The 14,959-nt window shown below is 43.7% G+C and overlaps 1 protein-coding gene across 1 annotated transcript in view; it reads left to right on the plus strand.

The window, feature by feature from the left end:
• Positions 1-14,959, plus strand: part of LOC145399832 (uncharacterized) — a 195,256-nt gene that overhangs the window by 39,891 nt on the left and 140,406 nt on the right. Inside the window, exons 8-10 of the mRNA XM_080272399.1 lie at positions 10,632-10,702; positions 11,090-11,443; positions 12,264-12,404. Of these exons, the coding sequence (XP_080128525.1) occupies positions 10,632-10,702; positions 11,090-11,443; positions 12,264-12,404 (566 nt within the window). The remainder of the gene's footprint in view (positions 1-10,631; positions 10,703-11,089; positions 11,444-12,263; positions 12,405-14,959) is intronic.

The raw sequence follows: 14,959 nt of genomic DNA on the forward strand, positions 1-14,959 counted from the left end.
AAACCAACAAGAATATGGCTGCTCACCTTAACCCAAGAGGACAACAGGCTTAATGGAGGTAAGAAGGGGATCGAGGCAGGGTGAGGCACCTAGCGTGAGTTTCAGGAGAATTCGCCTTCAAGTCAATTTGCCATCACAACAGTAACAAGACAATGTGACGTCATTAACCCTTTAACCGCGGGTGTCATCCCAGAATGACATTGCAAAAACTGGACCAAACGGCGGGTGTCATTCTCGAATGTTTGTGAATATTTTGAATACCGTGCGTTTTTTCCGTGCGCCAATTGTTTCAAGGGAGAGTAGCTATTAAGTTCTTTCACTCCAGCCGACCCCCACCTCCCTCCTCCCCCCCCGGGCCCCCACCTCCCATCCCCTGGGCCCCCACCTCCCATCCCCTGGGCCCCCCCACCCCACCCCTGACCAAACACGCATCAGTATCTGTCCAGCTGTGTGAGTGACAACACTGCTGATGTGGCAGTGAAGTGCAGGCAATTACAGTGCCTTTTACCTGCCTCAGTGAACATAGAGTGGGTGTTTATCGTATGTGCAGTGTTCATATATGTTTATAGTATTATTATCAGAATGAGGTTGGCATTTGGTAATGGTGTGTGAGCGAAAAATAGTGATTACAACACCGCTGATGTGGCAGTGAAGTGCGGGCAATTACAGTGCCTTTTACCTGCCTCAGTGAACACAGAGTGGGTGTTTATCGTATGTGCATTGTTCATATATGTTTATAGTATTATTATCAGAATGAGGTTGGCATTTGGTAATGGTGTGTGAGCGAAAAATAGTGATTACAACACCGCTGACGTGGCAGTGAAGTGCGGGCAATTACAGTGCTTTTTACCTGCCTCAGTGAACACAGAGTGGGTGTTTATCGTATGTGCAGTGTTCATATATGTTTATAGTAATATTATCAGAATGAGGTTGGCATTTGGTAATGGTGTGTGAGCGAAGGTAATGGTGTGTGAGCGAAAAATAGTGATTTTAGATCGCTCAATTCTAATGGCACTGCCCATCCAGTGATAGTCAACGAAATCATGAAACCTACATCATTGCAAAGCCGAAGGTTAGTACTTTCTAATGGTACCTTATTTTTTGCTCTAGATTTGTTCTGTGCAGAGTTATAAAGGTTTAAAGTTTGTTTACATTTTGGCTGGAACCCCCGCGGGAGAGGCCAGCCGGGGCAAAACAATGCCCGCTGTTAAAGGGTTAATGAAGACAGCTATGGGTGACGCAAGAATATGTATTCTAAGGCGATTACAGTGAGGAAGAAACAATTATTGTCTGATGGTGAATTGACTTGATGGCTAATTTTTTCGGAACCCTAGCATGCATCACCAGCCACACCACCCGACACACCACTCTCGTCATCATCACTTTCGACACTTTCACTAGCTAATGCACTCACTTCGTTCATAAACCCTTCAAAGTGAAGGCATCACTTCCTCCACTCTCAACTGACAATTCAATGATCTTGAATTCTTCCTTGAATTTATCTAGAGTACACAGTACCCGGCTAAGCTCCATCATCAACAAGTCTCCACTCTCCATCACTGGTGGTTGGCGCTTCTTGGGATGGCAGTGTCGCATGCTCGGGGTAAACCCCAGATTTGGGCCACTCTTTGCTGCCGTCTCGCCTACAACAAGTTCAGTTCACGTACTATTAACCCCTAAAACGCGGATCGTCGCATTTGCTACGCTCGGCCAAAAGGACAGGACGGCGGGTCGTCGCGTTTGCGATTTTAGTAAATTTTGAATAACCGCGGGCAAGCAGGCTCCAGCTGGTACTGTCTATCAGTACCACCACCCTCTAGCTACAACTAGCATACTTTACCTTTGTACTACTGACCTCAGTTGTTGCCAAATATCGCGTTTTCCCCCCTTCCCCCCCCCCACCACGGCCCGGCCAGCCTGGGTGTGATACATGGCAGCACTCTGAGCGCTCAGAACTGTAAATCTGCGCTCTCCTCTCACAAGCAGTTTATGCTACTAGGAAACGCTTGTTTCCCCAGTTGTAACACTAGCTTTTTTTCTCACGGTTTGCCTCTGTTTAGCGTCAGTTTACTGCAGGCTTTCAAAGTGACATTATGGCGAGTTCTAGCTCTTCCCAGTCAGTGCAAGCGGCCGACAGGAACGAGAATAAAGTGGCGGACGTAAGGCAGAATAAAAAGCGCGCCGTGGTGATCTTTTGGGAAGTAATATGATTGAAAATAATGTAGTATACATGTTTTTAGCTGTGAAAATGGAAATGTTTGTTGAGTGACAGGAAGACCGCCGCCACAGTGCATGTTGGCCGTACTCTCCGTTGATTTTAGCCTTATTTTCAGTGCTTATTGCACAAATACGGATTCCTAACTACCTTTACGTTGTAGTATAAAGTTTACTGTGACAGAGTGAGGCTGTGGTAGAGGGGAAACCGGGTTGCTGGAGGTGTGAAAGTGAAGATTTGGTTACCCAACTTTGCAAGTCTCCACAAGTCCTTGGGTAGTCCAAGAAGGCTCAACACCTGTCTCTGGAGAAAGCTGAATGTAAGTACTATCTGCCATACCAAGTATAATGTTCTTGGGTTAATCTCTGATTTTTGGCGAATATTTTCCTACAGGTACTCAGACCGCGATACAACCCCGCCACTCGGGGGGGATCGACTGTACACAGCCACGTTTTAGGGGTTAAAAAATACATTAAAATTCGGAAAAAAATAGGTCCTTGCGTACGATCAGGATCGCGTACTCTGAACTCGCGTACTGTGGGTACCTGCTTTATTTATGTTCCTGTACCAGTTAGATATTCCATACTTGCCTTTTAGAATATGGCATTCAAATTACTATTATCATCAAGGGATGTTTTTACCTTTGTTGCATATTAAGAGTGAAGAAAGTCTAAATAGTACAGTACCATTATATAAAGATAGTGACACCAGTGGTGAGCAGAATATTTATATGGCATTGAATAATTAGCTCAGTATACAGTAATACCTTGATATATGATACCCCTAGATGCAATACCCTGGCTTAACAATGAGGGTAGAAATTCCACCATACCCCACCTAATGATGACCAAACCCCAGTGTAACGATGGGTTTTGATTTTTTTTATCGATTTTGATGATACAGTATTTTAGACTAAAATTGTTTGTTTAGGTTGATTTATAAACTGTTTCTAGGTTATTGGCCGTATGCTTAAACACATATGGAGAGGCCCTACAGTGGTCCCTACTTTCCACACTAAGGGAAACACAAGCAAGCCCTCAATTTTTACATGGTATGCTAAGAGAACATTAAGGGAAAGGGGGCGGTTGGTAGCCCTGCGTGACTAGTTGGTACGTCGGAAGTGTTCCTGTGGGAGTCGCCGTGGCTGTTCTTTGTCCAGACGATGTCAATCTGCACCAAAACAAAATAATTTCCTGTCGTTTTTTTTATACTTCAGCACTTATTTTTACGTATACTTTATGTACTATTATAGTAATAAATTTTTCAAACAATACTTATGTTGTAAATATGAGAGTTAGCACTGGAGATAGGTTGTTAGGTTAGAATATATTTGGTTAGGTTACCTTAAAACTGGTTAGGTTAGCTTAAAACAAGTTAGGATAAGTAAGGCTGGGTTGAATTACGAAAATTTGTTAGGTTTGGGTAAATGAGCACTGATAAAGGGCAATTTTGCTGAAAAATGGCATTCTAAGATGGCATTTGTCAGTCTTTGTGCACAGGTTAGGATAAGTTTGGTTAGGTTAGCATAAAGTTGGTTAGTTTAGTCTAAACTAGGTTAGGTAATGTTAGGGGAAAATATTTTGGGTTGTTTCGAAAGTTTAGGTTAGGTTTGTTTAAGTAGGCCTGCAAGGGTAATTTTGATCATATATGGCTCTTTAAGATGGTCCATCTGTCTTCGTGCACTGCAAGATAGTAGCTGTCCGTGAACAAACACCGCTTTTTAAAGCACTTTTTACCACACTTAAAAGAAATGAAAAACACTGGAACTTGAAAACACAATTTGAGAGTACAGTGCTTGAAGAATTCCGTGAAGGGCTAAAGCAAGGAAAAAGTGCAAAATAAGATGGCCCTATGTCTCCTTAATGATTATCAAGAATTATGAATAGAATGCTGCTGATAAATAGCTAAAAATGGTATTATAAGAAAATGAAAAACAATTTGCAGTGCCTGACATTAAAATGCAAAGCTGATCCGATGCTGGCACAATGCTTCATAGTTTGGCCTATGAACGAAGAACAGTACTTTTCTCGTTACATATATTAACATATATTATTACCTTTAGCATTGACTGAATGTTCTATATTCAGTTAAATCACATGGGTAATGTATAAAAGTGGTTTACACATGTCAATTTTTGGATCTCTCCTACTGTTAACTACTCTTAAAAAAATAAAAATGGCAGTGCGCGTCACCGCCAGGGCAGAGACGGGCCGGAGTTTGACCTGCTACTTGGTAAGGTACAGCCCGTGTGTTTTAATAACCATTTTTATTTTTATTTTTTTTAACCCCTAAAACGCGGATCGTCGCATTTGCGACGGTCGGCCCAAAGGGCAGAACGGCGGATCGTCGCGTTTGCGATTTGAGTTAATTTTGAATAACCGCGGGCAAACAGGCTCCAGCTGGTATTGTCTATCAGTCCCGCCACCCGTGAGCTACGTTTAGCACACTTGACCTTTGTACTACTGACCTCGGTTGTTGCCAAGTATCATTTTTTTTACCCACCGACGCACCGATGCGCGGCCCTCCCTCGTCGTGCGATATGGCAACGCGCGGACGGCTGATACGTGTCAATCTGCGCCGTCATCTCGCAAGCACTTTTTGCTATTGGGAAACGCTTGTTTCCCCAGTTGTCACACTGTCATTTTTTCGCACGGTTTGCCCCAGAATAGCGTCAGTCCACGCGAATCTTCCACGGTGACACCATGTCCAACTCGAGCTCTTCCGAGTCTGTGCCTTCTAGCCCTCCGAAAAAGGGTTTTGTTACCTCAACCCCCTTCAAAACCTTACCAGGAACTACTAAGGGCCTAAGTGACTCTGCAATAGCCTCTGAACTTTTGAAAGCCTCAATGGACTATGGCAGTGACGTCAGTGTGTGGTCGAGCCTGGCTGAGTCTGACACACAATCCAGTGCAGAGTCCGGGCCAGAAGTGATTGTTTCTGTGCCTGAGGAGAGTGTGTCGGTGCCCAGCACCTCAGCAGGGAAGGCTCCTGTGAGAAGGGGCCTTGAGTATGGGAAGGGGGAAAAACGGAAAAGGAGCGGTGACCCCAGCTTACCGCCATTGTCCCCTACGCCACGTCACGCCACCGCAAGCCTGCCACGTACTCCCAGCCCTATTCTCTCGTCCTCCTCCTCTGCTGCCTTGTCTCCTGAGTCGTCGGAGTCGCCTTCACCACCTCGAAAGGGAAGTAAACGTGCAACATTACGTTCTAGAGGTTTCCGTAGGCCTAGTGTTCGTGTTGGTAGAGCAAAAACTTTGTCCCCTAGTATAAGGCTAGCTCGTAGTAAGGAAACTCGCACTAGGCAACTCGGCAGTCACGCCACCGCGAGTGACCTTGAGCCCAGTGATAATATCCCCACCACCACCACCACCACAACACCAACACGACCTGGGATAGCCTCAGCCTCACATACTGTTGCACCGCCTGCCTCACCCACTCCCACACGACCTGCCTCACCCCCCGCCGCCCCAAGCACCTCCCAGCCTAGGCAGGGAACGCTGGATGCCTTCGTGTGGTCAGAGGGATCAGATTTTGTGCCGGAGGATCTGCCCTTTGACGACAGTGGGTGTGGACTTCAGGCTGACTTCCCTGTCGACGAGGATGGTGAATGCCTTGACTACCTGTTGGCCTTCCTTGACGACGAGGTTATGGAGCACATCTGTACCGAGACAAACAGGTACGAGGGGCAATGTGCTCCAGTTCGCGAAGGAGAAGGTGAGGCGGCCACGCCATCCATGTCGCGGATGGCAGCATGGGTGCCTCTTACGATCCGAGAACTTTTTGTATTTATTGGATTGATGTTGCTAATGCCCCACAACTGGAAACACAAGCTAGAAGAATACTGGACTTCCGACGAGCTGTGCCCAACACCCATTTTCAATAAATACATGAGCCGCGATCGTTTTAGGCAGCTGATGACTTACCTTCACTTCGCGAACAATGATGAGCCTTCCCAAACTGACCCATTATGGAAAGTGAGGGGAATCCTGAACATGATCAAGGATAAGTTTACGAGGTTCCTGCGCCCTTTCAAGAAAGTCGTGATTGACGAGTCCTTGGTATTGTTCAGGGGCCGTCTTCGGTTCGTCCAGTACATTCCAAGCAAACGGCACCGCTTTGGAATCAAGTTTTTCGTGCTGTGCGACTGCAAGACGGGGTTCATCCTAGACTTCGTCATTTACACCACCAGCAATGTCGATTTGGATAAGACTGACCCCCTTGGATTCTCTGGTTCTGTGGTGAAAGTGCTTTTGGAAAAGTACTTTGGCGAGAATCATGTCCTGTATACAGACAATTACTATACCGCTCCTAAACTTGCCAAGTACCTTTCTGAACACGGCGTCGGCTCCTGTGGCACTGTCAGAAGCAAAAGGGCACATTACCCTGCCTTCCCCGAGGCTGAAAAGTCAAAGCGGGGAGACGTGCGCCTGAAGAAATCTGACAAGATGCTTGCGATCAGGTGGCATGATAAGAGAGTCGTGAACATGCTCACCACAGTACACAAGGGGGAAATGCTGGCAACAGGGAAGGTCGACAGAAGGACTGGCGAGCCTGTGATGAAGCCTGATGCTGTCATTGACTATAACGTCAATATGCGGCTGGTGGACAAGTCTGATATGATGATTGGAGAGATTGACTGCCTGAGGAAAAATCGTCATTGGTACAGGAAGGTGTTCTTGCACTTGATTGATATGTGCATGTTGAACGCCTTCATCCTGTATAAAATCAAGAACAGGAAGCCAGCCAACTACTCTCTCAGACGATTTTCCAAGACTTGTGTCTACCAGCTGCTTCAGCGTTACGGCCAGGTTCTTTCAACAGGTCCCAAACGCCACCCTCACACACCTCCAGACTGCCTACAGTGTATGGCCTACCTTCAGCGACACCGCCTGGAGCCACTGCCAGCCACTGCAAAGAGGGGGAAAGCACTGAGGAGGTGTCATGTGTGCAGCCACACTACCAGGCAGGACAGAACCTTTAGGCGCACCTCCTTGCAGTGCAAAGAGTGCAAAGTTCCCCTCTGTGCTTACCCGTGTTTCTTTGACTACCACAGCCTAAGTATATTTTGAAAATAAGGGTAAGATTCTTTGAAATAATACTGAGAGTGACAGTGATAATATTGTTTAGTTTTCTTTTACGTGCTGACAGTGACAGCCGGATGAGTGTAAATTAGTGTATGCACTTGTAAAAGCACTGACAGTGACAGTGTTTTTTGGGGTAAATAATTGTACATAGTAATAATATAAGTATTGCGAGTGACAGTCACTCCAGTGTAAGAAGATGAAAGCATATTTTCCTATTCTATGTTCTGACAGTGACAGTTTGTTGTGTAGAAAATATTATTTTTATAACACTGGACAGTGACACTGATGAATAAGGCAAAAAAAAGAACAGATACAGTGAAAGTGAGCGATAGAAATGAAGTGCGAGTGGCCGACAGGAGCGAGAATAAAGTGCCTGCCGTAAGGCTGAATAAACTCGCGCCGCGGTGGTCTTCCTCAGTCCCAATCCACAATACTGGCAGTGACAGTGATTTTTATGGCCGTAATAGTGACAGGCAAACGTTTGCGAAGTCCTATGATGAAAAAAAATGTAGTATACGTGTTTTTTGCCGAGAAAAGGCAAATGTGACAATAGTGTCGGGAAGATCGCCAACGCGCTGCATGTCGGCCGTGCGCTCCGTTCATTTTAGCCTTATTTTCAATGCTTATTTACAAATATGGATTCCAAACAACCTGTACGTTGTTGTATAAAGTGTACTGTGACAGATTGAGGCTGTGGTAGAAAGAAAACCGGGTTTCTGGAGGTGTGAGAGTGGAGACTTTGTTACCCACCTTTGCAAGTCTTCACAAGTCCTTTGGTAGTCAACGAAGGCTCAACATGTGGCTCAGGAGAAAGCTGAATGTAAGTACTATATGCCGTAAAAATTTTAATGCTCTAGGGTTAATCTATGATTTTTGGTAAATATTTTCCCACAGGTACTCAGACCCCGCTACAACCCCGCCACAGCGGGGGGATCGGCCGTACACAGCCGCGTTTTAGGGGTTAAGAGTAGTTAACAGTAGGAGAGATCCAAAAATTGACATGTGTAAACCACTTTTATACATGTTGAAGGCCTCAGGCGATATAGGGGTGAGTTTAGTCTCTGACCTGATAAATAGGATTATTTATGAGTGTGTTGTCCCAGATGATTGGCTGAAGAGTGTAATTGTAAATGTGTATAAAGGGAAGGGTGATGCCCTGGAAAGAGGAAATTATAGAGGTATAAAGCTTTTAGATCAGATAATGAAGGTAATGGAGAGAGTTTTAGAAGGTATGATTAGAGAAAGAGTGAATATTGATGAGATGCAGTTTGGGTTTATGCCAGGTAGGGGGACCACTGATGCCATATTCATTGTTCGACAGCTTCAGGAAAAATATATTGGTAGGAGAAGGGATCTTTATTTTGTATTTGTTGATTTGGAAAAGGCCTTTGACAGAGTCCCTAGAGAGGTGTTGAAGTGGGCAATGAGAAAGCTTGGCTTGGAGGAGTGGCTGGTTAGGGTGGTTATGGCCATGTATGTGGGTGCTCACACCCAGGTGAGAGTGAATGGAGATTTAAGTGATGAGTTTTCCGTGAATGTTGGTGTGCATCAGGGGTCAGTCTTGAGTCCCTTGTTGTTTATCATGGTACTTGAAGCCCTTTCACGTGACTTTAGAAACGGACTCCCGTGGGAGTTGTTGTATGCCGATGATTTGGTGTTGATTGCAGAGAATGAAAGGGAGGCGGAGGAAAGGTTTAGGAAGTGGAGAGATGGTATAGGGCAAAAGGGTTTAAGGGTAAATGCAGATAAAACAAAAGTGATGATATCTAGGGTTGGTGGCGGTACTGTCAAAGACGAGGGAGAGTGGCCATGTGCAGTTTGCCACAAGGGCGTGGGAAGTAATTCCATCTTGTGCGGTGTGTGTGATAAATGGGTTCATAAGAGATGTAGTGGTATCAGAGGTAGACTGCGAGATAATGCTGATTTTATGTGTACGGCGTGCCAGGGTGAGCAGGTGGAGATCGTCAGACGTGAAAGAATTGAACTTGCTGGTGAATCTCTTGAGTGTGTGGAAGAGTTTTGTTATTTGGGAGACATGTTGTGTGCTGGAGGTGGGGCTGGAGCTAGCTCTGTGGCTAGGGTGAGAAGTGGTTGGAAGAAGTTCAGGGAGCTCTTGCCTCTCCTGACATTGAGAGGGCTCTCCCTACGTGCTAAGGGGTCTTTGTATGCAGCATGTGTTAGGAGTGTAATGCTGTATGGCAGTGAGACCTGGACAGTGAAGGAGGAAGACATTCGCCGGCTCAGACGTACAGAAATGACAATGATTAGATGGATGTGCAGTGCGTCCCTGCGTCCAAGGCCTGGAGGGGCTGGGTTTACAATGGAAGAGTTGAGAGGTAGGATGGGACTGGAGTGTATTGGTGTTGTGATGAGGAGAGGTAGATTGAGGTGGTTTGGACATGTGGAGAGGATGGGGGATGATAATTGGGTGAGGAAGGTGAGAAGTGTTAATATTGGGGGTGGGGTTATGAGGGGTAGACCGAGAAAGACATGGGACGAGGTCATTAAGTGTGACCTTAGGGTTAAGGGACTGAACAGGGAGGCTGCAATGGATCGTGCAGCGTGGAGAGCCGCCATTAGGTGACCAAGGCCGACACATGCAAGCATGTTGGAGCCTTTAAAAAACGAAAATGAAAACGAACGAAAACAGTTCAGTTCCCGCATATGTTTGCATTACACTTTTATCAAGTTAGAATATTTTTTACATGAATTATTTACATTATTCTATGCCTTGTGGAGGTACAGAGTTACATTGTTACGAATAATTAAATATAAGGTTTGTGAAAACCAAGCATTCCTCCCCTTAAAAAAATGTTGGAACAACCCCTACATATTGAGGGAAGTTTTCCCTACTTAAACTTTTAGCATACCGTTTTGATATAGGGCCCTTAGGAAAGGCCCTACATTAACTTTAAGCATACAGCCGTTAGATTAATGCGTTTTAGCCATAAGTGGAGTGAACATTGTCATTTTGGGGTACCGTTTACAATGCTTGATTTTTTTCCAGACATATTTGATGATTTTCAGATTTTATTTGTTGGTTTTAGTGAGTTAGTTACAGGTGTTAGGCTTAGGTTAGCTTCCTTTACAGTTGTTAGGCCATTTAGATTGGCTTTAAACTTGTTTTTGGGCTCATTTGGGTGGGTTTTGGGCTTGGTTTGGGGAGAAGCCCAAGGCTGGTAAACACTCCCCATTACTTTGCATGTTAAAAGTACCCGGATATACGATACCCCATCTAACGATGGGATGTTATCTAATCAATTACATCGTTAAACCGGGGTATGCCTGTAGTTGATATAAAATGATCTGATAGTTATTTCTTCCCTTCACAGGGTCGTAAGTCACGAAAAGAGAGAAGGGCCTTAAAGAAGAAGCATATGGACAGGAAGTTTAGTCCTCCCAGGTATGTTAAAACAAGCAACAGTGTGTACAGTCTTGATTAGCCCAAGGTTATTGGTCACCACTGAAGGATATGTCAATGTGGCAAGGGAAAAAATACTTAGTTTTTTAACTTTTGCTGCTAAATCAGTATGGTTTAGGGGCTCAGAATTCTCTTGAGGAGACCCTACTGAGCCCTGCCTTCCATCACTGAGGTTGATCTTGATGGAAGTGTCTCAGTCTTCTTTATGTTTCCAGATATGATGTATAGTGTATAGTTAACACATTTTCTGCCACTTTTTCCATTTTATTTGGGCAAGCTTGGGTTATGTGGTTTATGATTGTCTTCTTCTGAAGCAGTACAGTGATGATGGTGAGCTCAGGGTAACAGATTCCTTTGTTGTTTCAACAGCTATGCAGCTCGTGCAAGCCCAACATATGCCCCCTATCGCCGGTCGTCCTCCCGCTCAAAGTCTCATTCTCCAACTCCCCCTGCAGCTAGTACCATCAAGTTTATCACTAGCTTTGGTGGGGAGTCGGAGGGTGGGGGATCGGATGAGGAAGGGGTCACGGGGGTCATCATCCTTCCGAGGGGTGACCGTGGCAGCCGAGATCGTCGAAAGAACCGCTGGGACCAGAAGAGCCGTGAGAGTGGTGGGGGTGGACGACGGTCCAGCAGTTCCGGGCCTGCCACCCACACTGCCGCCTCCAGCCACTCCTCCTCCTCCTCCTCTCTAAAGAAACGTCGCCACTCACCTCGCAGCCGGTCGGTATCAGGCTAACCTTGGCCTGGCTCCCTCTTTTGTCTCTCCAGCCAAACATGTCCACCCCACACTAACTCTTGGCCAGCTTGACAGTGTCTCACTTAGCTTGACCAAAGTTTTGGGTTGGATGTTGCAGAAGTCATTTGATAATATAGTAACTCAAATGGAAAGAAACTCAGATAACAAGCAGCAACTCACACAAGATGTAATGGTTTCTTCGGGTTATTGGCATGAGATGTGTGAGTTGCAAATTAAGTGAACAAATGTGTTTGATAGTGATTGTGGGAAAATATTGCCTTAGTGGTGGGAGAAGCTCAGGAGCTTGGATGTGGTGAGTATGGGCAGGGAAGTACCAGCTCTATATGTTTATACTTGATATTTAAAATTCTTAGAGTTTTAGGAGTCTAGTAATATAAATGCACAGATAAAATGTTGATTATTATAAAATGTTCTACTTTAGCATGCTGTTCGTTTCATATAACCATTTCCTTTTTTCACTCAAATAACTTGTACTAGTACAGTAGTGTGGTATAGTAGCGTAAAACTTACTATAGCAGATATGTTAAGTTCCTTTCCATCATTCCTGTTTTTTGTAATTTCATTATTTTCTAAATTTACATTTATATGATTGTCAGCCATTAATATGGGTGCCTTTCTTCTGTGGTGTGAGAAGTTATTAGTCTGAGAGTGAATTGTTATTCTCAAGGGGTGTTTGATCTATAGTTTTCATCATGCTGTTAATCTTCATGTAGTATCAACTTATAAGTTGTTGGTAACAACTGCAGTGCATATGTGTAACTGAGTGTAACACGATGACAACAGGTCACGTTCCAGGAGTGGTTCAAGTAGCCGCTCTCGCCGTCGCCACAGATCCCGCCGCTCACGCTCACGCTCCCATCCCAGGCAATCCCGACACACCAGATCACATTCTAGGTCACGCTCAAGATCACATTCACGTGATAGGTGAGTCTGGCATATTGTACTGTAAAAATTGTTTTAGATCCATTTAATTTGATGCTGTCATTGTACTGTACGGTGATGCAGTTTGCTTGTAATACGCTCCTTAAAACCCTCACCAAATGTAGATTACAAGATATAATTACATGCTGTAGCTTTTTGGGGAATATCTATTGGTACCCTTTGGTGAAAAATATCAATTTTTCTGGCACTTGTTAGGCTGAATCATCTCACATGGATATAAAGTATGATTTCTTGTGTATAATATTAAGTGAAACAATACAAAGCTTACCTTAGAATTAGAAATGAAAAGTTTAACTGATGACGGCATCCAAGGCAGAGGGCACAAAATATTTATCAAACTAGTCTTTGGAAATGCAAGTTATACAACCTTTGGGACTTGCACACCATGCCATATGTAACTTGTTCTTGTTACTGTGTTTGTATACTCTGTATTACTTGGCTTTTTTAATTGGGTGGTTTAAGCTTGTGGAACCCTGTGGCCTTTGTTATGAACATAACACTGTTATGATATTTTTCCATTTTTACACTTGGAGCCTATTTATCCGGTTTGGATATGTAAATGGGCTGAACATAGGTTGTGCATGTGGAAATTACATACAAAATGAGATTAATGGTCATTACTGAACCCTACCACAAATTTTGAATTCATTAGACAAAAATGTGGGAAATGCAAAAGAGCACTGTACAGTGCAGCCTCAAAAATTTAAACATCTATAATTTGGAAACATCTGAAATTTGAATGCCATAATTAATGAAATCGACCTTTTCATTACCCAAAATTAGCTCTGAATGACTGCAGAAACTAGCTTCTATACTTGGCAGCTACTCCTATCTTGTACTAATTGACCTTACTAGCAAGTGTTTCATCACCCACAATAAATATTTCCTTTCCTCCTCGTGGTTTAATTCGGTTTAAACATTATTCTGATTTCACTGTAATTATGGCTTGTAAAAAGTTTTACTGATTAGTGTTTTGAAAAAGTATGCAATATAATAATCCAGCTGCTTGAGGCTCTCCCTCCATGCTGAGGGATCTTTCTATGCAGAATGTGTTAGGAGTGTAATGCTGTATGATAGTGAGACCTGGGCAGTTTAAGGTTGAGGATATTCGCACGCTTACACCTACAGAAATGGCAGTGATTAGGTGGATGTGCAGTGCATCCCTGAGTGGGAGGCCTGGGGAGGGCTAGATTTACGATGCAAGAGTTGAGGGGTAGGATGGGACTAAAATCATAGGTGTTGGAAGTGGGGGGGCAGGGGGGACAGTTGCTCCCCCAGTCTTCAGTCAAGAACTGTATTCGGGCAGAACTTGCCAAAAATTCGGACAGATATTTTCCTGTATGTTAACCTGGCTTGACTGGGTTCTAATGTCGATTGGTGTGTTTTATTGCGTTATCTGAGCCCATAAATGATTATGAAATACAATATAATACAAACTTTTTAATCATATATCTGAAGCTTTTTTGCAGTCTCATATGAATTCATTCACTAATCGGCACATTTTAGATTAATCCGGCGACTTCTGGCTACTTTGGCTTATTTTTAGAGACACTGAATTATTTTAGTGATATTGGTTCCCACTACATGTGCCTTGAGTAAGCAACATATCCTCTGGGCGGAATACTATGACATGGTAAGACCTTAAATGTTGCCGATATACCTTTGTGATCAAGAGCTGCCAGTTCTTCTGACACAGTATGATGCAGATAGCCAATTTCTTTAAACTCTTATAGCATATTTTATATCATTCCATGTAAGTGAAGCACCACAATGTGTTGACTGACGGTTTACGGCTTATAGTGTAGGTACTGATTCAGGCATTTGTGCGAAATCTGGTGAATTTCTAATTATATGAAATTGACATTGACAAAATTCCTGTCTATATATGATACTGTTTTCTGCTTGGGCTTGGTTTTTCTTACTCCAGTAGTTGTACGGTACTTTATTGGGATTCTTTGGTAATCTTAGGGTTTGTTGATTAAATAGCACTGAGGGGAAGGGTGTATCAAATTAGGTGATAATATAGTGTATTGGAGAGCATTACAGAGCTTTACAAACATGTGAAAGGACTAAACTTTGGTTCAAAGACCACATATGTAATATCGATTATCAAGTCCTCCTGGGAAAGGTCATTGCCTATAGGCCCAGATCCAAATTATATTGAACTTTCATTCAGCTTCTGGTGTCTCCTGTCTAGTCAGTTGATGCATTGCATGATGCTAGCCAACTTCAGCTCTGTCTGTTAACTGTAAAAATATAAGTGCTAGTTAAGCAGAAGACCTATTTTCAGAGTATTGAGTGTGATTATCAAATTCCTGTACTCTTACGTTGCACTGCTTTAGCACAGCATGGTGCTCCTTATCATGTGTATTTGTTTCATTCCCAAATAATGAAACTGATGATGCTTCAAGCGTCGAATAACTTATAGTGAAGATCAGTTTATGGTAGCGAGATGATTCCAATAGCTGATGTTTTGATTCGTATGAAGTGATTTAAGCCTGCTTTAGTATAGGAATGAATCGGACTAGACTTTCTTA

Source organism: Coenobita brevimanus, chromosome 50, assembly GCF_032717465.1.
Source record: "Coenobita brevimanus isolate Jiangsu-jjx chromosome 50, ASM3271746v2, whole genome shotgun sequence".
NCBI classification, from domain to species: domain Eukaryota; kingdom Metazoa; phylum Arthropoda; class Malacostraca; order Decapoda; family Coenobitidae; genus Coenobita; species Coenobita brevimanus.